Source organism: Pleurodeles waltl, chromosome 2_2, assembly GCF_031143425.1.
Source record: "Pleurodeles waltl isolate 20211129_DDA chromosome 2_2, aPleWal1.hap1.20221129, whole genome shotgun sequence".
NCBI classification, from domain to species: Eukaryota; Metazoa; Chordata; class Amphibia; order Caudata; family Salamandridae; genus Pleurodeles; species Pleurodeles waltl.
In genome coordinates, this window is record NC_090439.1 from 786429030 (window position 1) to 786453918 (window position 24889).

The window sequence follows — 24889 nt, forward strand, 5'->3', positions numbered from 1 at the left end:
TTCACGGCATGGGTGAGAGAGATGGAAAATATACAAGCAAACTTACGTCCTCGAGGAAAGTAAAAAAGACCGTCCTCTTCAGTTGTTCGCATTCACCATACCACTGTGTAGAGCATCCAGAACTGCATTTCAGGTTCAAGTGACTCCTTGCACATGAAGAGCCATTAAATTTAAAGACATGAAGTCGAACAAAAGTATCTTTAATCCTTAAATAAAGATGCCATTTAACTTATCATGAATGAGAGAATGATTGAGTGATGCAGTGTTGTACCAGAAACAGAATTACTTTTTGAGGTTCACGTATTCAGGTAATTAGAATACAAAGACTTAAAATATTCTGGAAACACCAGTACCAATTAAAAAAAACTTTAAAGAAGTTGAGACTTGGTTTTCCTATTCACCTCCAGCTGGAGTGATTAGCCCATCATTTATATGGATGTCCCTAAAATGATAGGGGGATGCCCTTGTTCCTTACCGATTCATATTTTCGCTATAAAAGCAGTCAGTACTGTACAATTTTGTGATATGAACATCAGCCTCCATGGTGTGTGGTGTTTCATCGTTAGATGATGCTGTGTGATAGGCATCCAATGCCTGGGTCTAACATCAGTGCACATCTTTCCTAACCACTCCCCACTTGTGTCATCTACACTATTTTAAAGGTTTGGTTGTGTGACACTTAGGGAGTCCATGTTTCATTCATCTCTGGAGCTCCAAAGAAGTGATGGATCCTCAAAAGAAGGACGTTAGGGTTTTCAGGCTTGGTTCAGGACTTCGAGAGCCAGTGAGTAGATCGCATTACAGGGCTCTAGGGCAACATGACCATCATACCTGAAGTCCAAGTCACATCTTTTCTAATTTTAACTAAATCTTCTTCACTTTCAACACCCTGACTCCACCCTCCATCAGATTCAATGCTTTCTCTTTTAATGGAGCTGGAATTATTCATCTGTCATCAGTTAATGTGTCAAGCACTAAATAAAAGAAAATGCACCCTTACTACGCCTTCCATACAACCAGACCAATAATCTATGCACAAGAAAGAGATAAAATCAAAGTAGACCTAGCCAGTCTACAACACCAGTTACTTTTCAGCTGTGCAAAGTTATAAATAGCTTAAACTGATTCTTTTTCAACCTCAGTCCACCACCTGCCCTGCCCCTGCCATCACCAGGCTATCAGACTCTGTTAAGGAATAGACCTGTTTAAAAACTTAATACCCTTGTTTTCAAATTTATCCATAGTACTTGTCCCACATACCTGTTTTAAACCCTTATATGTCACGTCTACATGCATTTTGCTCTCTTCGAGTTAACCCATTGCCACTTCTGTTCACTCCGCACTGCGTCCATATTGTAGATCTTGAACTTGCTGAGACCACTTCACTGAAAATTCTCTGTGAGCTGACAGTAAAGCTGCAACTTATTCCACATGTTCGAGACCAACCTCAAAGTATAACTCCAATACGGATGATTAATAATACCTCTGTCCCCTTAACCCATCCCTCTTTTCTGGATTCCCAACCCCCTGGGACCAAACTCCACCTTACATCATCACCTTAATCTCTGAATAAAATTGCTTCATTCATTTGTTAGAAAGGTATCATATCGGTATCATATTAAATGTCATATCATGCTATGCCATGTCCTGTTGTGTGTGCTATTACCCAGGAGGGTATCCTGGTGCAGAAGCAGCCATGGGGCTAGCCTGGTAGAGACAGTTGAAAATTCACATCTTCTGCTTATTGCTCAATTCAAGAACTGAAGAGCCAGCTGATTTTTTTATAATTATGCTGAGATTTTTGGTGTGGTGGTTAGTATGGACTGGGTCCGAGTTCTGCTGGCCACGAGGTGGAGTCCCATGGTGAGGAGTGTTAATCAAAGATTACAGTTGATGTCATGGCAGTGTTTAGTACAGCTGATTCTCATCCAGTCGGCAACTTCGGTTGTGCTGGGGGAATCTTTCTCTGGGTGTTAGGTGTTTTGTCTCAGAGAGAAAGTATCAGCTGTGTGTCACTGGTGTTGAATAAGATGTTGATTCTGTGGGTATGAATGATGCTGGCAGGTGGGATGGTGTACATGCAGAAGAGAGTCAGACTGAGTGATGGTGATGAGCTTTGCAGCACTCCATAGATGAGGATGAAGGTGTTCGAGCAGTAAGGGGCCAAGCTGACTTAGTGTGTCCATTCAGGAAGGAGCATATCCAGTGGAGAGAAGGCCCTTATATGATGGCATCATGCAGTCATTGTATAGGGTGTGAGATGGTGTTCAAGGCTGCAGAGAGATCCAGGAAGATGAGGGATGCACTATCCTGTCTGGCCATGATCATGCAAATGTAATTTGCTTTGGTGATCAGGGCTAGTTCTGTGCTGCGGTTGGTCTGAAACTGACTGAGTGGATTAGAGGAGATGTGTTACGTTGGAGTGGGTGCCTAGGCATTTGTTGATCAGCTTCTCCATGACTTTGACCCGGTGGGTAGTTGGCTAGTGTTGTTGGTCGACAGAGGGATTCTTGAGGAGGGGGAGTGCAGCAGCATGCTTCCTGACGTCTAGATAGGTGACTGTTGTGGAAGAGGCATTTAGGATTGGGGTGAGAACTGAGCTGAGGGTTTGATCAGTTTTTTAATTAAGGCACTGTAGTGGCAAGGGTTCAGTGAGGCTCCGGTGTAGATGAACTTCATGGTGGTACTGATTCCATCTGTGGTGATGGTGGGCCATGCAGTCAGTGTGGTTCATAGAGTGTTGGTTGTGATAGGAAGGTGTGTGCTGTGAGGTCGGAAGAGTCTGGTTGGGGATTGAAGATGTCATCAATGCTGATTAACTTCTTGTAGAAGAAGTTGGACAGGTTGTTGCTGAGGTCCTGTGAGAGGGTGATGCTGGTGGAGCTGACTTCTAGGGAGGTGAAGTCTTTCCCAATGGTGCGGATCACTTTGACACTGTTGGTACTAGCCTCGATGCAGTCTGCTAATGTAGAGCGTTTGGTGGCTCGGATCAGATGGTGGTAGCATCTGATGGCGGATTTGAAGGTATTCCTGTCCACAAGGAGTGGGCAAAAACATTGGCATACCCAAGAAAGATCTCTTGGAATGCACATGTAAAACTAATTCAGTTTTATATGCTTCCTAGCAGATCACCAGAATATTCCCCAGAGCCCCAGATTTGGGTGCCAGATGCAGCACCTCAGTGGTAGGTTTGAAACACATGCTATGGGATTGCCCGCAGACCCACCCTTTCTGGTAGGCAGTGCTGTTGAGACTCAAAGACGTTATAGGAATAAAGGGACTGGGCTTTTAAGAAACTGGGCTCTCAGCATTTACAAGCAATCCCAAAGGCAAAAAACTGTGGCAGTCTTGTTTGATCTTGCCCTCATCCTTGCCAAAAAGGACCATAACCTTGAGGTGTAATCTTCCACTGTCCCCGTCCATCGAGGCTTGGATTCATGCCATGTCTTGATTGGTGAAATCTGAGACCACAGTCCTATGCAGAAAGGAGGCCTGAGGCTTATTCTGCTGCCTCATCACCCAAGAATCCGAGACATTGCTCTCTAGATGGTTCATCCCACCACCCAAGACGGTAGTGATTCCATGCCTGAGCTTCCTAGCCTAGGTTCGCGCTCTTCCAATAGCAATGGCAGTCAATCCCACCACAGCGCCATCAGACCCTGATTATCACCGTAGCCAATCCAGGAGCAGCATGGGTCACTCCTAACAAATGCAGGGCTCACTCTTAATGGCCATCCGTAATCAATGCACCAGGGCCTCCTTCCTTTTGTTACCCCTCTTCCCGCTTCTTTCCTGCTTACCAGATCTAATGTTTCTTCCATACAGTTCAAGTACTCCCAAGATTCTCATAGAAAGATCACCAACAAAATCCAGGGGCAAAACACCTCCTCACCTTTGATTCGTTATCAAAAACCTCAGACTGGTCCGCAGCAAGTGGTCAGGTAATGATTACTCAAATGTTAGTTTGGCTTTTTTTTTTTTATGACTTGTGGGGTCTAGCAAAATGTGAAGTGAAATGTTGTGCTATCATATTTGTTCCAATCAATCTATGATTGATACTCGTAGGTTATAAAAGGCCCCACCAGGAGCAACATCCTGCCACTCGGCCCTTCTCACGCCAACTGTCCACTCATCCAAGCACACTCTCCAACATTCCAACCATACAGTGACCTCACTCACTCATTAGCGAATCAATGCAAATCTTGGCAGTCTTGAACTTGTAAAGACAAACTTCATAGGTTTTTCCCAAGGTGTGTAGAAGACTGCATGCACTTATGCTGACTGCAGGCAATGTTTATGGTAATATCAGGGAAATCAACAGTAAAAACAAGATCACTAAACATTAAAACAGACCCAAAAATTGACTCTTTGGGCACTGTCAGATTACCCTATTGGCCAGTCGGACCCTGTCAGCGCAGACGGTGACCCTGCCGTAGAAGTTGGAGATGGAGTCAGGGAGGCTGTTGCGGTCTTGTTTTCATCTAAACCCTTGATCCAACATGCTTTCCACTACACCACCTAAACCAAACTGCTCACAGCCTTTTGTACTGTTCTTGGTATCTTCATGTCATGTTTTTGTATGTTAAGAGAATTGTGTAAAGTAGAAATTCTTTTAACAGTCCAGTAGCTCAAGGATCACAACAGAATCATGAGTTGGTTGCAGGTGGGCATAGTTTGAAAATACTAGACATATCTGTAATCTCCTTTTACATCATTTTGCGGTTTTGTGACATTTTTTTTTTAGGTTGCCTCCCATCTCACTAAATTTTCTTGCCATTTATATTCTTCTCCGCGTTGTCTTCATGCAGTCACATCGTAGCTTCAGTTGTCCTGAAGCGTTTAGGAATAAAAACTGCCATAAATAAAGAATCCAATTATATAGCTCCGTCGAAATTAGAAGCCGGAGGTGCCTTGTTAATTTTGGTTTCAGGATTCTAGACAGCTCACTTCTGGTTTTGGTTTGAAATGCTAAGCTATTTTGTGTGGGTTTTTTTTGGTTTATTATTGCAGCCTACGTTTGAAATGTGTCAACGTGCAGCAATTCGGGAAATATGTTTTTTTTCTCACTGCTTTGCCTGTGACTCATCTATTATCATTCCACAAATTAGCATTTTAATTGGCAGCTTGTTAAAGCTGCTTCAGCGCAATTAATGTCAAGTGCTGGCGTCGTGGTTGTAAGAGCCTGTGCGCAGCACGCCTGATGTAGTTACACACAGCTGTGTGTTGACGTTCCGCCAATACCAATGCTGCTGAATCTTTCGATCAGACAGGTGCACGGTGCTCACTTTACAATGAGAAATAAATTAAAGTTTTAGTGAGAATTTTGTGTTCATAGGACCACAGCAACATGTGTAAGGGTACCTCTGTTAGTCGTTTAAAAAAAATTATCCTAAGAATTTGAAACATACACATTTATTTTTCTGCTAAAATTCGTTACGGGTATTCTTCTTGGGAATTAGCTAGCAATTGTTTAACAGTGAGGCTGTCAATTTATTGGTCATCTTATGCTTATTTGTTGGCTTTTAATGAAGTATGTTGTGCTTCCATAGGGCCGGTTGCTGTGAAGGCTATTTGTAGAAGATTTTAGTGTTTCTGTTTCGTCACAGTCCAAAGGAGACGGTTCCACAAATGAGTGGTCCACAGAAAATGTTTGTCCATCCGTCAGCTGAGTGTAGTGTTCTGCTTATATAGAGACACTCAATTGTGTATATCCTTCTGTTCGTCTCATCCCTACAGACCATGTGGTGACTGGTGGAGGGGACGGCTGCAATAAACACAAGAAAATAGAACAAAAGGGAAGATCTTTTCTTAAGTTGGGACTGGTTTCTTACTTTGACAACCGGAGGCGATATTCTGGCATCTTTGCACCAATACCTTGTATATCGATACACACTATACATATGTGCAAAGCAAATGTCTTGCCAGTAGCTGTTCCTTTGCTGAATTGCTGGGCTTGGTAAAAGCTGTAGCTAAGTCTGTATTCCTGTGACCTGTGAAATGAAGTCAAGTTTGTCTGCTTGTACGAGGGTTATATTGCTCATACCACAAGAAATGCTGGCCTGATTCCAAGATCTGCACAAAGCTTAGTTGATTGGAAAATGTACATGAATGCTGCTTCTGTGGACCAAGACCGCATAGGAGGCATGAGACCCTGAAGCTAAGCTAGCCAAACAAATAAACAGAAATCTAAGTGCATTATAATCTGGGTTGTGGTACTGCAGCAACACCTCTGCAGCATTGAAAATTGAGTCTCCACTCCAGCCTTTAGGTTTGAATACTACAGGCACATATTACCTATTGTACATTGCCAGAAAGACCATAAGGTTCTCCACCTGGTCTACTTGGCTGGTGACTTGTATATTCTTACCTGTGGGCCCTTCAAGACTACCAGAAAACTTCACATTGAGTGCTGATGCACAGTTTTATGCCCCCCCCCTAATGAAAGTTAGGATTTTAAATAGTTTTTTGAAACAGTGAACTGTGCTCTCCCTAGACCCTGGTACATGGTTGCCTGGACACCATTGCCTTGGACACTAAAACTCTGAATTATCTTAGAATTGCATATTTGAATCTACTGGGTGGGATCATTTGTGGTTCGGACATCTTTTACTGTGTGTGCTGGAAGCTCAGCAGCTGAAGCTTTGTCCTGCTGAGTTGCCCCGCCTTGCACCCAGAATCAGAGCTATTGAAACTGAGGGTCTGGTGTATGGTAGCAAAATTGCTACAATATGCCATTTTATGTGTTACTTCTCTGTCAGATTGACTGAAAGAGCACACAATCAACATAATATGGAAGGATACAAGTCCCAAAGTACCCCAGGTTGACTCAAGTATAGTCCCTTAGGATGATATTGGCTAGAAGGTCAGTGTTACAGATAAGTGCATGGAAGCTGTGAACACACTTGTTGGCATATCTCTGTCCCAGAAGGTGTTAGCATCTGCTATTTTGTGTGTATCATAGTTTTCTCTGTTCCACGTATATAGCTATAAATAAAAGTATCATTTGTTTTAGAAGCTATAGCATTGACTTGACATGAATCTGTTGAGTGCTGTTGAATGAGCAAAAAAACAATGGGTTGGAATACCACCCTTAGGTACTGCGAGTGGTTAGACTTTTTGCAAGAGTTCCTCCCATTACCTTTTACAATTTTTTTTTATTGAGTATTAAACCATACCTGTGATACACTATTTGAATCAACCAATCAACAAATTTGTGTGTGCGGATGCAGCCACATTTGTTCCAGCAGGTATACAGAAATAGTCAAACATACAGTACAGCTCATGTTACAATGTACCACCTGGCAATCATCCTAAAACCCTCCCCCATCCCTGCACTGCTATCCCTCCGCCCCTTCTTTCATAACCAATAGCAGTAAGACCTAATACTAAAAAATAGAACCAACCTCTTCTAGAATCCCTATTGAATCCTCAATAATGGTACAACAATTGCAATATTGTCCAATACTTAAATCAAAAAGGAGAGGGAGAGGTATGACAGTGTGGTTAACATATATTCGTGTACCCCCGCCGGAACCTGTAGGGGCTCCACCTGCTCAATAATTAACATAACATACCCACTCTTGAAACTGTACAAGCACTTCTGATTCTGAAGAAACTCTCCTTAAAATGTTTTGAAGATAGGTAGGTAATCCTCCATTCTATATATGACTTGCTCATAAAATGCCATTCAAAATGTATCTCAAAGCAATAAGTCAATAACTGGAATAGTGTCAGACTAAAAAAAATGGAGAATACATGTTTTCACTACTGCTAAAGCTGTGGCGAACCAGTGACTAGGCACAGGGAAAAATTATGAAGCATTACTGCAGAACCCACCAAAGCCCCTGCTACCCCAGACACAGTTTTCATTTCCGTCCAAATGCTGTCTTAAAATTACCTCAATTTCTGGCACTCCCATTCCATGAAGACTATGTCACTATCTAGGCTTTGGCTCCTCCAGCAAGCTGAGTTGCTGGAGCTGTTCACCTGCTTTAGCCTGTAGGGAGACAAGTGACACCCATGTACAATTTTGTAGTTTGGTACCTTTGATCTGTCCTCCCTTAGATATTTATGGTGGTGCAATAATAGTTCTGACCAATCTTCATCTGTGTATTCTAGATACAGTTGGGTGGACCACCAAAGTTTGAGCTGAATTCATAGTTGGGACGAGAAGTTAAAATCAATTAGAATTTTAAAAAGCTCCAAGACCGCTTCCTTATATGCACCCCGGGTCTGTAGGTAAGACTTTAGTTAAGACTTCAGAGGATACAGAGTTGTGGACACAAGATCATAGTCAGGCAGTGTGATATTGGATGATACTTCCAGGACTGGTGCAATGAAAGCATGTGGGAGGTGTGGGCTTTATCTTGGATTCTGTCAGCAGATGGTCTATTTTGGTCACTCCCTTGCCAATGAAGACCTCCCTGTTCCGTGCTAGCATTTAACTTGTCAGTTTACAACCGGGGTTTACTCCTTCCCATATAAACATTTTGATTATTAGGGAAAGGTCTGGCATCATCATGGGGAGTATTGAAAATACATAAGTGACCCTGGGCATCACATTCATTTTGATGACTTGTCCTTTGCCTCATTTAGATAGTTTTAGAGTGAACCATCTGTCCATATACTATTGAATCTTGGCAAGTGGTGGAGTAATGTTATCCTCTATGACATTTGAGAGGCTATAGTTGAGCAAGACCCAGGTATCTTAATTTAGTTTGCTTTCATATAAAAGGATGGACCCCCAGGGTGGATACAGTGGAGGTATGAGTCTGCGGTAGTGCCACGCATTTCCATCAGTTAATACTGTAGACAGGGAAGGCTGAAAATTTCAAGAACAGAGTCGTTAGATGCATGAGAGAAGCTGTAGGCGTGGATAAAGTCAGGAAGATGTCTTCCAAGTAAAACAATGCCTTCAACTCCCCAGCTGGGATGGGGATGCCTCATTTCTCTGGATGGTTTCTGATAACTATCTCTAATGGCTCCAGGGCAAGGATAAAAAGCAGTGGGGAAAGTGAACATCCCTACCACGTTCCCCTTTGAATCTAAAAAGGTTGTGAGGTACGCCCATTGCAGAAGACCAATGCTGTGGATTTGGATTTGGTATAGAGCCATTTCAATTTCTTCAGAAAACCTTTACCCAGACCCATAGCGTCCAGTAGTCTATAACTGTATAATCCATTCCACCTAGTCAAAGGCCTTTTAGACGTTGAGTGAAATAATTATTTTCTCATTGCGTCCTCCTGCACTTGCCACAGAACACGTGCCAGCAATCTTAAATGATAGGCTGATGTTACGTGTGGTATGGATCCCACTCTATCATTGTGTATCATTGATAGCAGCAGGCCCTTCAAACGATTGCTTTCATCTTGTGTGATAGCTCACTCGTAGATTAAGACCAGGTGAAATTGTACTATATTTAATTTCTATTGGCGAAGTACAGAGCATTTGGGTTGTTCACAAAAGGGGATGGTAAATACTGTAACATTGGCTAGTTTAACAAACCTCGTACAAAGAGGGCAACGTTAGTAGTCTGCACATTTCCCCCTCAGGACCTCAAGTGCACTCAGTCAGTGCATGTGAAACAATGTGGGATACCGGTACAGTCCCTCCCAGTCATCAGGAATCACCCTCACACGATTCTAACTCACTGAGAAATGCTTTGCTCACTTACAAAGCTCTCCCTCCCTTTCTTTCTAACTATAGACAAGATCTGCTGTGGCAAATGTTTGGCCACCACCCTGAATGACTCCCATTACACCTAGAGGCAGCAGGGCGTTCTCTGGGTCCTTACACCTTCCTCCTATGACTTATTTTGTTCCATTCTGGTGGTTGATAATTACATCACAGGTAGAGCCATCTTCTGCTAGACACCTATTGGCTTCACATCAGCTCTACTAGGTTCACGGTTCCACAACATTCCAACCATACTACATTCCCTTCCACCTATCCTACCAAAGGCCACTGCCTAGCTCCACCTTTTTTTTTTTTTTTAAACAGTTACTGAGCCCTTGGACTCACGGTTTTGTCCAGGGCACCAAGCAATCATGTACCCAATGGCATCTATATGCAACATACCAGGAATCCTGAGGTTAATTCTCTTAGCGTTAATAGACTTACCCTTATATTAAGCGTAAACAAATACTGACCTTCCTGCACACATCACCCGGACACAGAACTTATTCACCAAAAATACATTTATGAGACACCCTCCAAAAACGTTTACCATAAAGGAGGGGTGCTATATTGATCCAGAAGGGACTGCTGCTAAGGTGCACAAGACATGGTCTGACCCAATAGGGCACTATATACTTATTAAGGCTAGCAATGCGGATGTCCCTCTGCGGGCCCTATTACGAGTTTTCCGCTGGGCCAGTGGGCGAAACAGCGTTTCTTCCCACTGGCCCAGCGGGAAGCTCACCACAACATTGACACCAGCTCGTAATAGAGCCAGTGGCAATGTTGTGGTGCGAGGGGTGCAACAGCACCCATCGCGCTTTTCACTGCCCGAAGCACAGCGGGGCTGTGCATGGGGGCTCCTGCACTACCCATGCTGAGTACATGGGCAGTGCAGGGGCCCCCTTTCCGCTAGCCATTGCATTGAGGTCAGACCGCCATGCAAAGGCTGGCGGAAAGGGGACTCGTAATCCAGAGGGCAGTGCTGCTTGAAGCACTGCCCTGGCAAATTAAGACCACCGAGACCGCCAGGCTGTCAACCGGCAGCAACCTGGCAGTGCCTGCAGTCATAATATGGAGGCAGGACTGCTGCTGTGGCAGCGGTCTGACTGCCATCACGAGTCTGGCGGTCCCAGGACTGCCAGACTCGTAATGGGGCTCTCCGTCTACAAACTCAAATCAATATGATGGGCAAAAGCGTACGTTTTAATCTAAGACATATGTGTGGAATCTGCAAGTTCATTCCTGAACAAGACCTATCAACCCTTATTAAAGCCCTGATACTCGGACGGATTGGCTAAGGGAACACCTTTGTGACCATTCTCCCTAAAATCCATCTCACCCCATGTAAAAGCAGTAACTGAATTCGTTTCAGGGGTAAACATCTAATAATATTTCTCTGGCACGTTTAACATTTCACGGGGTTCCTGTTGAAGCTAGAGCTATACAGAAGACTGCATTACTCACAAGATCCTGTTCACCTCCTTTACCTTACATCCTACCTCAAAATTTAAAACAGGTGGCATCAAATTGCTTCATAATGTTCCAATGCTGCTCCCACAGCCTTCATTCCTCAAGAAGGAATGCACAACAGTACAGGCTTTTTCTGGCAGTGCAACCAGAATGTCCATCTAACTCTCCTAACCTTTGCACCACCCTCTCGTTAGACACCTTCAGGAAGGAGATAAAACTACTTATGTTCCTAAGCACTTTTCGATTTGCTCTTTAGCTAGCTTGACCCTATGATCCTTCTTCCAATCTCTCTCCTTTTTTTGTCTCTTTTCATGTTCTCTTTTCTACTCCAGTCGCAATCTACTTAATGCTGGACTTCCCTCAAATCATGGTTCTTTCTATTCTCCAGATTCTTTTTGATAGCTTTTATAATCTGCTACCACATCTCTAACACCCACTATAACCCACGTTAGAACATCTGATGTATTTTCAGCTTGTACCTTTGCTGTGAATAGTTGGGCATTTTGCTGCGCATAATTGATACATTTTTCATCCGAACTCTATACTTTATTTGGTCCGTTTTTATATTATTATACTCTTTAAACTGTGACCTAATGTTCCCCTTTGACATTTGCTGTATATAGGTGAACACGTTGTTTTAATATTGTGCTGTACATATGCAATCTATTTGTAACTATAACGTGTGTTTTTAGGTTTTGTGTTGCAAGACTTGTTAACTTACAGCCCGCCTACTGCCCACCATTAGCTCCCTTGCTGTTCTCGCTTCCCCCACCAGCCGTTTGTCCAATTTATTGGCCTACCCCTGTTGTTCACCCTCCATTGTTGGTTTGCTTCCCCAGCCTTCCCTGCCCACGCTCCACTCTCCATGTATTTCCCTATCACCTCCTGCCCTCCACTTTCACTTCTTAGACAAGCTCAGAAATGGACAGATTTTCTCAGATTCCTAAGCACTAAATCCACAGAATCGTGAAGTTAATTATTGGTCGCAAATACAACTCTGCTTCTGCATGGCATTCCCATATCCACTTATATTTCTACACGGCCTTTCCAGATCCAGGAATCACTATTCCTCCCATTTTTACAGCAGTCCTTGCCCTGCATGGTCCTTTGCTCTGCGAGTGTCATGGGATTTCCATCAGACGAAACTCATAGCGTATGTTTTTTTCAGACTCTGTTGTACATTGCCCCTTTGATGCATCTGGAGCTCTTGTGAGCTTTGGGCAGTGATTACATTTCCTCGGCCCATGATTAAACTCAGTTATCTTGCATCAGAAGCAAATATATGAAATTTTAATCCCCGCTGTTCATATACTCACCTCAATGCGTCAACGTCATCTTCCTCTCTGCCCTACCTTGTTTGGATGAATGGGATTGACAGACATTAATGTAGTGCTAAATTAGTCTAGCAATCATAAGATCGAAGGGTTTGTTGATGGAACTCCAAAGATCACAGCCACTTGTTCAGTACCCATTAGCAAATGCATACCAGTAACAGCTGGAAAGGGGAATTCGGATTCTCAGATTGGTTTCTGCGATTCAGTTTAATAAAGATAGCATAAAAATGAACACAGTTGTTTGTTTCGTGAGTCTTTAATTTTCCTAAACTGGAAAGGTTATTACTGGAGGTCGCATTTCGATCAATTTTGTTTTTGTTTTGTTTTAGACCGAGTAACTAAGTCAGTTTTTTGCCAAAGAAGGCAATTGCAAACTGTTGAAACCAATTTGTAATTTAAGGAAACAATGATATGAAACGATTCAACATGAAAACGAAAGAGCACCACCTGTCCAAATCCCCCCATCTTTCCCCTTGCCCCTTCGGTCTCCCTTGGCCGAGCCGTCCTTCTTGCCTTATCCACTCTCTCCTCGTAATCACACCCTTGTGCACTCCACTTTGTGGTGACATCCATTCTCATTTAATCTCTTTCACATTAATTTCACTCTGTTGCCTCTAAACCAGTTTCACCTCCAGGCCACTCTCACCTACCATTCACTTTCTCACCACCCCATTCACTGCAGCACCTCTCCATCATCTCTATTGCATCCAGCTTCTCCATTTCCTTCCCCAAACTCTTGTCATCCCATCCTCTCCTGCCTTCCCATCCTCTCCCCAATGACTCGCTTGATTTCACTTCCCCTTTTGCTGTCCCGCTATCCTTTCTTGCTTGCCCATCCACTTCGACATCCATGCTTCTCTCTCTCAGCTTGTTTCTTATTCTTTCTCTCTCTCACTCCCATCCATAGTTGCCTTATCCACTGTCACTCCTTTCGCATTCATCTCATCCACTTTCGCACTTATAGTTATTCTCCTCATCCACTTTTACCCCATCTATTCTTGCTCCATCCACTTTCACCCCATCTCGTATCCCGTCCTCTCTCACCAAACAAGTCCAACCCCTACCCATTCTCTATCCTATCTTGTCACCCCATCCTGCCAACCATCCTCCCTCACTCTATTCTCTCTCTCCTTCTTCTTCTCTAATCATCCTTTCACCCCATCTGGTCTCATTCCATCCACTCTCACCCTGTTTCCAAACTCCCAATCCAGCCTCTCTTGCTTAATCCTTCACACCAGTCTCTCACTCCTTGTTCACTGTCAGCAAGCATCCAGTTTCACACTTCTTCAATTCCCATCCTAGTCCCGTTAATCAAAAGTAGAATAGTGAGTTTTCATTTCACCTGCAAATTGAACAAACACTATGTAGTTAAAAGAATCGGTTCACAGTAGAATTATGAAATTTGTGTGCATTTTTCTTAATTGTTCCCCTTAAAATCTGTTTAGCCAGATACATACAGTGGAGAGGTACTGTCATTTCTTCCTTTTTTACTGCAGTGTTGTTAATTTTCTCCTTTTCGGCCTAGCCTAGATACAACTTTATCTTTCAATCCAGCCTCATGTTTAAAAAAAAATAAAAATAAAAATATATACATATATACGTCCACAAATTGGCTTTCATTTAGCCCTCTTCACCATTGGCCTGTCCATGTGTCATTCACATTTGCTTCCACTCACCACAGCCAATAGCATGGGACAACAGCTGAGCCCACTACATTCATTGGTTCTCTTCACCCAGAAAGTAGTGCGCTTCGCTGCCATGGCAGAAAGATAATTTCCTAGTTTTCATTTGTGCTATCCTTTCATTTTGTTTTGCTTATTTTTTGTGATATGTCTTTTTTTTTTCACTTACTGTTTTTCAGACATATGCATGCTACCTTTAGAAAGCAGCAATTTTACTTTTTGTTACTTTTATACTTTTTATGCATATTGCTTATGTTTGTAAAAAAAATAAGATAAAGAAAATGCAGGCTTACCAAGGCCAGACTTGTTGACTTTGCCAATGTTTCATAGATTTGTGGCTAGCCAAAGGATTTATGAGTTGAGCATCAACAGAGAAGGCCAACCCCTTTCACCCACTGGTTTGCTTTGGATTGGTCTTTTTCACTTTTTGCTTCTTTAAAATATCTACACATTTTTGATGAGCCCACAGAAGTAATTCACAAGCTTACACTTTTGCCGATATGATTGGCCAGAAAGGAGTAGTCCATCTCTGGGTTTCCAGGTTATGAGATAGTCACTGAAGGGGAGTAAATTCCAGGAAGCTGTAGAGAGGAATCTTGCTGCATTTGTTTGCCAGCTTTGCTTTGATCCATTTTGCTGCACCAAGAGAACTGCAGTATGGCAACACTGCAGTGAGCGAGGCCACAGGTAAAACAGATGTATCGCTAATGATGAAAATGGACCAACCAAACTCAATGGATTTTATAGGGAAATCCAATCATCTAAGATAGCTATCATCTGAACGTGATTATGAAGCGATGTAGGATGAGGTATTCCATTTATGAAAAAAATTATTTTTAATGATGAGCATCAAGCAGTATAGTTATTTTCCCTGTATGCTGCCGGCGCTGCTCTTGCAGCCCACTAGGTAAGGAAAGAGGAGGCAGCCTTTTCCACCTCCTGGCTACTCTTCCCTAGCACCAGGTGAAACCCCAACTGTGTGACAAGTTTGCCTCTCCTTTCACCTGTGTGATTCACCAACTCTAATAGGGTTCAAATGACGTTTCTTATCATAGCCAGCCTCAGCAGTCCTAGCGGTGGAGGCATGAGAGCAATGCTGCAGGTAAAGATGCGTTGCAACGCCTGATACACTGCTGAGGGTCTTGGTGTTTGTTACTGGAAGCAGAAGCATGTCCAAGTATGTGACCGGCAGCAGCTGAAAGAGAACCTGTTGCTAGGTTGGATTGTTGTGTACACTGCTGACTAATTTGGTACATCAGATCAATGCAGTCCAGGTGTCTGCAACATAGACTGTGCTGAGGCTTTCCTCTTTTCAGTTTCTATTTGTTGTAAATCCTGGCGTTTTTTAGAGGGTTCCAATGTTTTTAAAAATTGTAAAAAATCTGTGGTTAACAGTGTTTATCCTTAATCGCTTCGTAATTAATCACGGGGGTGGTGTTTTTTCCAGTGCTTGTAATGAAATTTGCTTTGATTTCGTCCCATCCCTCATTCATTCCTATTGTCAATTATTCCAATATTCTCTCTTTCTCCCAACTCCCTTATTTATGTCCTTCCAGTGACTTTGCACTTCAAGTAACTTTTCATTATTTCTCTCATCACCCTGTCTATTTCCCACTACTTCTATCCCTCTTTACAGCAGTCCTGTCCCACCCCATGTCCAGAATGTGCACGAATGGTGATATTTCTGCACCCCATTGTTTAAAAATAAAAGAGTAAAGATGGACATTTAGCACACATTCCTGCTGTTCAGTTTTCCAGGCAACTGGCAACGATTTGTTAAATGGAGATTTTCTACTTGGGGAATACACTATGGTGCTCTCTGCTCAGTTATTGCAAACCATTGTCACTCTGCCCTGTTCTTTGCCTTGAGATAAATATAGATGAATTTAGGCTAATACATGCATTTTTACTGTAATCTTAATCTAGTCCACAAGGGGAAACGCTTGTTAACGGACTTTGGTGACAGCTACTTGAGCTGCTGTGTGCATCAGCAGTTAAAGTTATTAAGAAGTTTCATCACTTGTAGGAAGCCTTGGGTCATTAGCCTGAGCAGTTTGCGATGAAAATGAAGTTTATATTACATTTCTGAGCCCTGTCGGTAAGATTTTGTGTTTCTTTGTGATACTCTAAGCTTTGATTTGTACCAAGCATGTAGATAGTTCTTTGTCCATTTTTCAGCAGTTGCATAGATGTGTTCCTTCTGGGCATTTGTCACAGTTGCATAAAAAAGGCACTGCACCTTTGTATTCGGTGCAGCGTGCACTGTTAAAGTGCAGTTTCCATCTTGTGCGGGGGGGGGGGGCAGAATGAGTGTATCTCAAAATGTTTCCATTAAATGTGGTGACAGCGTTTTGTACAGGAAGTGTTGCCAAGTGGCAAGACTTGTTTCGACACCTTATGTTCCAAGCATCTTTTTAATGGAAATTCTAGGAATGAAAATTAAACGTCATCACCTTGAGGCTTGGTTCTCCAGCAACGAACAGGCCAGTACAGGTCCATGCACCAAGTTTTCCACAAATTGCAACTATTGCAGCAAAGAAACTATTAGCTGTACTGTCTTTAGATTATACTCTAACTCATACATTTTCTGAGTTAGTGTGCACAAAAAGCAGCACAGTTTCAGCAAATCCAGCTCATGGATCTCTTTGCATGGCAGAAGGGCACTGAGCATGTTCATGATATGGCACCTGATCATCTGTGTGGAGGAATGCAGCTCCTATTGACATGCTATTCAGGCCATCATGGTATAAAACTAAGAACAAGAATGTTCGATTCAGTGCTGTGCGCGAGGACATTGGTTCAGGAGGCATATTTTCTGCTTAGAGATCTTTTTTGACACAGTCATGATACCGGAGCTTTCAGAAAGCAAAGCTTTGTCAGCCCTTCAGATTTCTTACCGCCAGGTAAAATAAATCAAGCTCAACACATTCCACAGTGACAATTTCAATAAAGAGCAACCCCTTCTCCTCTCTGATTGCCCTGCTACAATGGGTTGTCCTGCTGGGCTCTTCCATGTCTTGAAAGTTATTTTTAATATGTACTTTCAACCGTTAGCAAAAACTCCTTAACAGCTTTAACACAATTACTTACCTGTATGCTGATGACACACAAATCCCCATTATTTTAAGAGGAAAACTCCCCTCCAGCCCCCTTTTTCAGGTCTCACTTCCATTCTGATGTCAGTCTCTGAATTAATGTAAATGAACAAACATAATCTATCCTAAACAGAGATCTTACCCAAAGCCGACAATCCAAACTCATGGGACAATATGCTGTAACATTCTCTGCTGGGAGAATGTTATTCATAATCTTGGAATCTTTCTGAATACTAATTCGAAGCTAGTCCATCAAATTGCAACATTTGTACAGTTATCTCTTCAGGCACATTTTCGTTTTCTTTGTTTTGCACAAAGAATTATGACTGCCAGTGGATTTGTACAATCCAGATCTCACTATTTCAACTCAGTCTATCTAGGATTGCCTACTAAACCTAACATCTGGCTGCAAAACATTCAGTATTTCACAGTGATAACCATTTCTTGACTCAAAACATTGTAAACTGTAATCGTACATATTAAACAATTGCAGTTGCTGCCCATAAAAAAAATATTCTTTAAAACATCCTGTATAAAATACAAAGTATGGAACAAAAAAAAAACTAATTTCCTCACTAGGAAATAGTACTTCTTGCAACATTTATTTATTAGGATTTCTGGAGTGGGAAGATGATAAAAGTTCAAAAGCGAAGCCGGTGCAACTGCATTGAATGACCAATGTGGTTGATCACATATGAAACAGTTCAATAGTACCCTCTGCATGTTGGGGGACCTATGGAAGACAAACACACATCTGAATCAAACCTTCTAAACATTTTGTAAGTGAGAACTAAGCAAGGGCAATGTGGGTAACGTTGGAGAGAGGAGGTAACAAAGGACTGTGATTCAAGGAGGAGAAGAGTGGCCTGAATGGATCAGGGGAGTTGAGGAGGCGAGTGATCAGGGATTAGGTAAGTCACCAGCTTCCATTTTGAGAGGATGTAACCCCCCTCTGGTCGTATATGAAAGAGGTCCCTATGGCATATAATCCTAGGTGGCAGCAATACATTATTAAATTATTAGAAACCCATGCTTCCATTTACTATTTTTGAAATAGCTAGTTTAATACAATGATTCTCATTTACTGCAGCTTGCTCCACAGAAAATGCTTCAAACGTGGCTATCCAAGCAATAAGTCATAAAGGTGTGACTCATGCTTGACATGAATGTAGAATGTTGGCACTCTAGAAGTTGATGAAATCTGTATGGTGAACCTCCAGTCACACACTGGGGAATAAACTGACAGACTGCTGCTGTAAATGAGAAGCACATACAACATGTCCCAAGTGGCAATTCACCCCGGGAGGTTAGGGGCAGGCAAGACCAGAAGTTGTGATACAGATTGTAGTTGCCATTTTGCATTTCCAGCAAAGGTTGTGGGGCAAAAGCATGGCTTTCTTCAGTCCCTGGGGTGGAGTGGGGGGCAGAAGGGGGGGGGCGCAATACCAGTCATTCAGTATCTTGAAATACAGAAATTTTAGTGTGGCCTAACTATTGTTGTCAAAGAGTAATGACTCCCGTCTTCCCGGGAATAGTCCTTGTTGAGGAGCCTCACCAGGAAAGTAAAAAAATATGTTGCATCTCGAAATTTCAGATGTGCAAATAAAGGCATATTTTTGCACCCTGCTACAAATTCAAGAAACTGAGAGGCCAAGCATTCTGCACTCTTCGAGTGTTCACGTAGCACACCAACTCTCTTGAAATATGCTCTCAGGCCACCATTCTAAAATTTAGAGAAGCAATGAAAACTTGGATCATTGATGAAGAAATCTTAAATTGTCATCAGCCATACTAATCTAAGATATTTTCACCAAGAAACTCCTTGGCACGATAGGGTGCATTATAAAACTCCGTAAATATATATGATATGATATGAGCTATTCTCTCAAAACGGTAGTGGAAGTAGGGCGTAGATGACCAGAGAGCTTGTAGATGTTCACAACGGCATATTAAGTTGCTTAGCATGGCCCAAGTGATCATAGCAAGAGCATCCGCCTCAGTAAAGTGCTTAGAGGTATGGAGGGTTTGAAATCAGACAGTAGTAAAAGTGCCATAAAATCTACTGTTTTCTGGTTTCTGCTAAAAATTACATATTCCCTTTGGTAGTGTTTTATCAGTTATAATCAGTTTTAACTGAAAACCAGAAACCCTACTGTTGCTTACCTTCGGTCCTCCTGTCTGTGTGTACAGTCCTCCACTTAGTCTATGGCTGACAATACACTCATCTTTAGACTACAGTTTCTGTCATACTGTTAAGTACAGCCTGAATACCTGTGCGTTATTCCATATGTCTTGAGTTTCCCCAAAACACTTTAAAGATACCACTGTCATGAGCTAATGATGAATTGGGATGCGGACGCGAGCTGTCGCCAGTGGATGAGATTAATTTGAGTATTCTCTCCATCACTTTGTTTTCTGATGCCCAAAGTGTGACATAGGTCTTGTGCTCACTGTGTCACGGGAATCAAGCTATACCTGACAGATGAGCCCATAATAAGGGTGAAACTGGTCTTGGGTTGCTTGTATCCGTTTCAGGGAGGACCTGGCCTGGCAGTTCGGGCTGGACTGTTCCCATGAGGAGCAGAGCCAAGGCTGATTTGCATATGGCCGAGTCCAAACAGGTGACATGATGGATGAAAAACAATAGATTGGGATGTGGCCGAGTGATCGCCAGTGGCTGCGATCAGTTAAAGTATTTTATCCATTACTTTGTTTTTTGATCCCCTAAGTATGCCCAGACATGGGTCCCATGCGCTCTGTGCCTCTGGAATCAACTATAACTGACTGATGAACCCATAATAATGGCAAAACCTCTCCTGGGTTGCTTGTTTTCCAGTTCAGGGAGGACCTGGCCTGGCAGTTCGGGCTGGACTGTTCCCATGAGGAATAGGGCCAAGGCTGATGTGCATATGGCTGGGTCCAAACTGAGGTGGCATGGTGGGCGAAAAATTAGGCATTGGGATGTGGCCCGAGTGATCGCCACTTGCTGAGAGTAATTCAAGCATTCCATCCATCACTTTATTTTTGTTGATGCCCTAAGTGTGACAGAGATGCCCAGGTGTGGGTCTCATGCTTGCTGTGCCTGTGGAATCAACCTGTACATGGCGGATGACCCCATTACAGGGGTGAAACCGTTCTGGGTTGCTTGAGCGATGGTTTGGGATGCAGCCTGAGCAATCACCAGTGTCTGAGATTAATTCAAGCATTCTGTCCATTACTTTGTTACCTGTACAGTGCAGCATCTGTTTGAAAATATGGTGAAAACTGTAATGTTTTATACAGTTTACGATCATTTTTACAGATGGGAAAACTTTAAATGTGCAAGACAAAAGCATATTTCTAGCATTTGTATCTGCCGTGGTCAGAACCATTTTTATGAACATAGTCAGCCTCCTGCACTGAAGAGTGAAGAATTCTAAGGCTTCGTGTCCAGCAACATGCCCCCCAGTCCTGGCACATTCTAGGCCCACGCTGAGTCTTTCTTGGAACTCTGAGATTTTCGGAGGTAGCTATTAAGAGAACAAAGCCTAGTCATATTGGTTGTAACTGTAATTATCGTGAATCTTATTGCATCTTCTGGATTCTGATCTTCTGGATAGACATTGACAGTCCAAGAGTTAGTGTGCAGTTGTCCTATTTTACAGTCTATTTTAGCAATTTTACCACAAACGTTTACCTCAAATCCGAAAAATTAATTAATCTTCTCTTTCTCACTTTAAATTCAATGAGTTAGATGTTACACGGTTCAGAGGCTTATAAAACGTCTTTCGGTGGAAAGTTGAGACTGCATATAATAGACTGCAGACAGACACCTGCTGGAGGAGCGGAAGTGCTGTGGCCCCAGTAGTGCAGGTGTTTTGATCCTGCCCTACAAAAGAGTGATTCTGGGTGAATGTTCTTGAAACATTTTGGAAAACTACAGGAAGTTAGATAGACCAGAGTCACTGTTAGAGGGGATCTATCTTGTGTATGCCATTGAGGGTAAACTGATTCGCATATGCTACGGGCTGCAAACCAATAATTATTGGGAGGCATTAATAGTCCCCAAAATTGGCTAACAGCTGGTATGTATCTAGTCACTGCTGGGCATGGAGAGAATAGCTTATCAAATACAAAAGAGGGTCAAGGCTCATGAAAATGTGGTGCCCATTAGTGCATACATAGCCAAGCATTTTGTTTCCCGAAGTGGTTAAGAATTCTACACATCCAAGAGGGGTTCTTATGACACCTGAGAACTATGCCAGGATGATCAGAAGGGAGACCTGGACTGGTCTCAGTAGAACAATACAGCATCAGGAGAGACCACTGAGGCGGAGGACAGCTGTTCGAGTATTTAGCTCTGGGGTGAGGGGAGTCTTTGTTTGATTGGGGGATGTGGGTGTTGTTGTTTCTACTTCTCAGCTATGGACAGTATAGAGAAATAAGGTCAGAGTATGTATTTAAACTGTAAGTTAAACAATCTTTATAAAATTGAATGAAACTGAACATGAACTGCACAAAAACTTGCAAGAACAATGGCATAATGAATCAGTTGTTTCTTTCCTTTTTCCATGTAGAGAATTCCTCAAGACCATAAGCCAACAGAGGATTCGTTCCACCAATATTAATTGTGAGACTGTGACAGATATAAGACATGACAAGTCTGAACCCATGGTCAATATCACATTTGGTGAGTTTGGAATGTTTCAAAATTTAGGCAGCATTTTCATAGTAATTTTAATTACATTTTATATGTGGCGAGCTTTTTTTGTGGCAGTGTAAATCTGGAGTGAATCTAGTCATTTTTACAAGCAAAATTATATTTGGAAGAAACAGCGCAATTAGCCATTTATTAGAAGTAATGCTACCTCTGTGTTTGTGCTCCCTTGAATCCACATTACTAGTGTTGTCTCCAGTAACCAGTCCTTGGAACATTAAACAAGGTTTTGAAGTTAACAGTGTTATCGGCGGTATGAGCACTTCCATCTCCTCATTCTTTTCTTTTTTTTCCAGAATGCAAAATTATCCAATTTAATATTATGAGTGATGAGACTAGGCAGGTAAACTGCAAAATATATCTGGTGTTTAAGCTATCTGAGTAGGTTGTCAGTGCTATCTTTATCTGAAATTCTGTAACTTGAAAGTACCCGTTGGTGGTGAACATCTCCGGAAGACGTTTACCAATAAATAGGCCCCTAAGCTTTAACAGACAATGAGGGCTGTTGTCTACAATAGGTGAAAAACCCATTTGAAAAACAATGATTGCGCCTTTTAATCTCATAAGGGCTTTAACCCTCTGAACCTTTACATCATTGTCAAGTTTCATAACTTTCGGTGGCAACCAAGTTCCTTTAGAAATGTGTGGCAGGAATAACCAGCATCTTTTGGAAAAACATCCCTTTACTGCATAATAGACGTAGACCTATTCAAACTCCCCCTAAGTAAGACACAATTGACTTCTTTAGACACATCCTGATACTGCTTCATTTATAAATACGTTTTGAAAATAGCTTCCACAGGCGTTTATATAAACCGCTGCACGTTAGTTCTAGGGATGTGTGCTCGTCTGTTTGGCACACAATACACAGAGATACATTTTCTCTGTTTTGTTTTTTCAGTTTTCTCTAGGGTGCCTTCCTGTCCCCAGTACTGTTTATTTACATATCCGACATTTAAAAATACAGTTTGATCTTTGTGCTTTACATTTTGCACACGTGCAGTTGATAGAAGCTGCTGGAAACACCCAATGCTCCCAGTGCAGCATCTAGATTCCACTCTCTGCCCCTTATATCTAGATCTTTACTACTGAAACGTACTACTTCCCTGGGTTTGAGCTTATGCCTCACTCAGGGAGTTCACAGCCCTCCTGAATTGCCACCTTATGCTGTCAAAACATAAGAATGAGTAAGCAGATGCCCAACATCAAATTTCAATACGTTTAATGTTAAAACTGTATCATGTAGCTTGTCCACATTTTGTCATGTTTGTTAGCTGTCTGTCAACAACAAACACATTAAGTCTCATCTAGCAGCGCACATGCTCTGTTGCTGCAAGGCTTTTGCTCACAGTAAAGGGCTTGGAGCCCACCCATTACTTAAAATTTGTTGGCGGGATGCGCCTGGAATTCTGAAAGGGACTACATATCCCAGACTGCTTCGTGGCCCCAGGAGGCGGCCATCTTACCAGCACCTGCATCCACTTTACCAGACCAACGAAGGCTAAATAGCGCGTGGGGGCACTTCGCGGTGCGGAACGTGCCTGGAACTCTGAAAGGGACTGCATATCCCAGAATGCTTTGTGGCCCCAGGAGGCGGCCACCTTACCAGCACCTGCATCCACTTGACCAGACCAACAAGCGCTTTATAGCGCATGGGGGCACTTCGTGGCGCGGGACACACCTGGAACTCTGAAAGGAACTACATATCCCAGACTGCTTTGTGGCCCCAGGAGGCGGCCATCTTACCAGCACCTGCATCCACTTTACCAGACCAACGAACGCTAAATAGCGCGTGGGGGCACTTCGCGGTGCGGGACGCGCCTGGAACTCTGAAAGGGACTGCATATCCCAGAATGCTTTGTGGCCCCAGGAGGCGGCCACCTTACCAGCACCTGCATCCACTTGACCAGACCAACAAGCGCTATATAGCGCATGGGGGCACTTCGTGGCGCGGGACACACCTGGAACTCTGAAAGGAACTACATATCCCAGACTGCTTTGTGGCCCCAGGAGGCGGCCATCTTACCAGCACCTGCATCCACTTGACCAGACCAATGAGCACTATATAGCGCGTAGGGGCACTTCGCGGTGCGGGACGCACCAGGCACGAAGCTCGGGCCAAGGGTGGGTCCATCCACGCCCGTCGTAGCCCGGAGGAGGCTGGGCTGGGCCAGCCCCCTAACATTTATTTCTAAGCAAGCACCGTTGACTCTTGCCACTATTGTATCTTCTTGTAGGTGTATCATTGAACTAACTCTCTATAGAACACTTATCCATCGATTATAGCCTTAATGGGTAAAAGGAAAGCAGTAGAGGGTGGGGCGGTGTTAAAAACTAAGCGGAAAAGACATAAGCATGCAGCTAATAACTGTGTTATGGACAGAATTGACAACCTTCTTGACGAATGCGAAGGAATTTTAACTTCCTCCCCGGACAGCGGCCCCAACGGAACTGGGGGCGAGTGCTCCCCAGTCAGGAAGGGGGCTGGTCACAAGAAAATTGCTGACATATTTGTAAAACGCGGCCAACAGGTTATAGCCTCCACAGGGCAGGGGGAGGGTACTAATATCATCACCCATGCTCCCCCATTATCAGGAGATAAGCCTCCAACTGATCCCAGCGATCCTATTCAGTGTATCAACCGCTTCACCCTCTTAATAAATATCTCAGACTCGCATGACGACCCCGACGCAGGCATTAGGGTGGGTGGGTCAGTAGATGTAAATGAGCACTCAGCCCAATCAAATGCACAGAACATATTATGTATACAAGATTTAAAGAGGGAGGTGTCAGAACTCAAGTCTATGGTTAATTCCTTAATTGCAATAGTCAAGCAGCTAATTTCTCCAGACATCACGACCTCCGTAAATCATAACCAACGCCAAACCAATCAGGTACCATGACGAAATTGCCCACAACGCCAGTAAAAAGTTG

General features: G+C 43.0%; 1 protein-coding gene across 1 annotated transcript in view; it reads left to right on the top strand.

Annotated features, from left to right (window-relative positions):
- The window catches only part of MRPL53 (mitochondrial ribosomal protein L53), a 118481-nt gene that overhangs the window by 45353 nt on the left and 48239 nt on the right, over positions 1-24889 (top strand). Inside the window, exon 2 of the mRNA XM_069220409.1 lies at positions 21816-21928. Within this exon, the coding sequence (XP_069076510.1) occupies positions 21816-21928 (113 nt within the window). The remainder of the gene's footprint in view (positions 1-21815; positions 21929-24889) is intronic.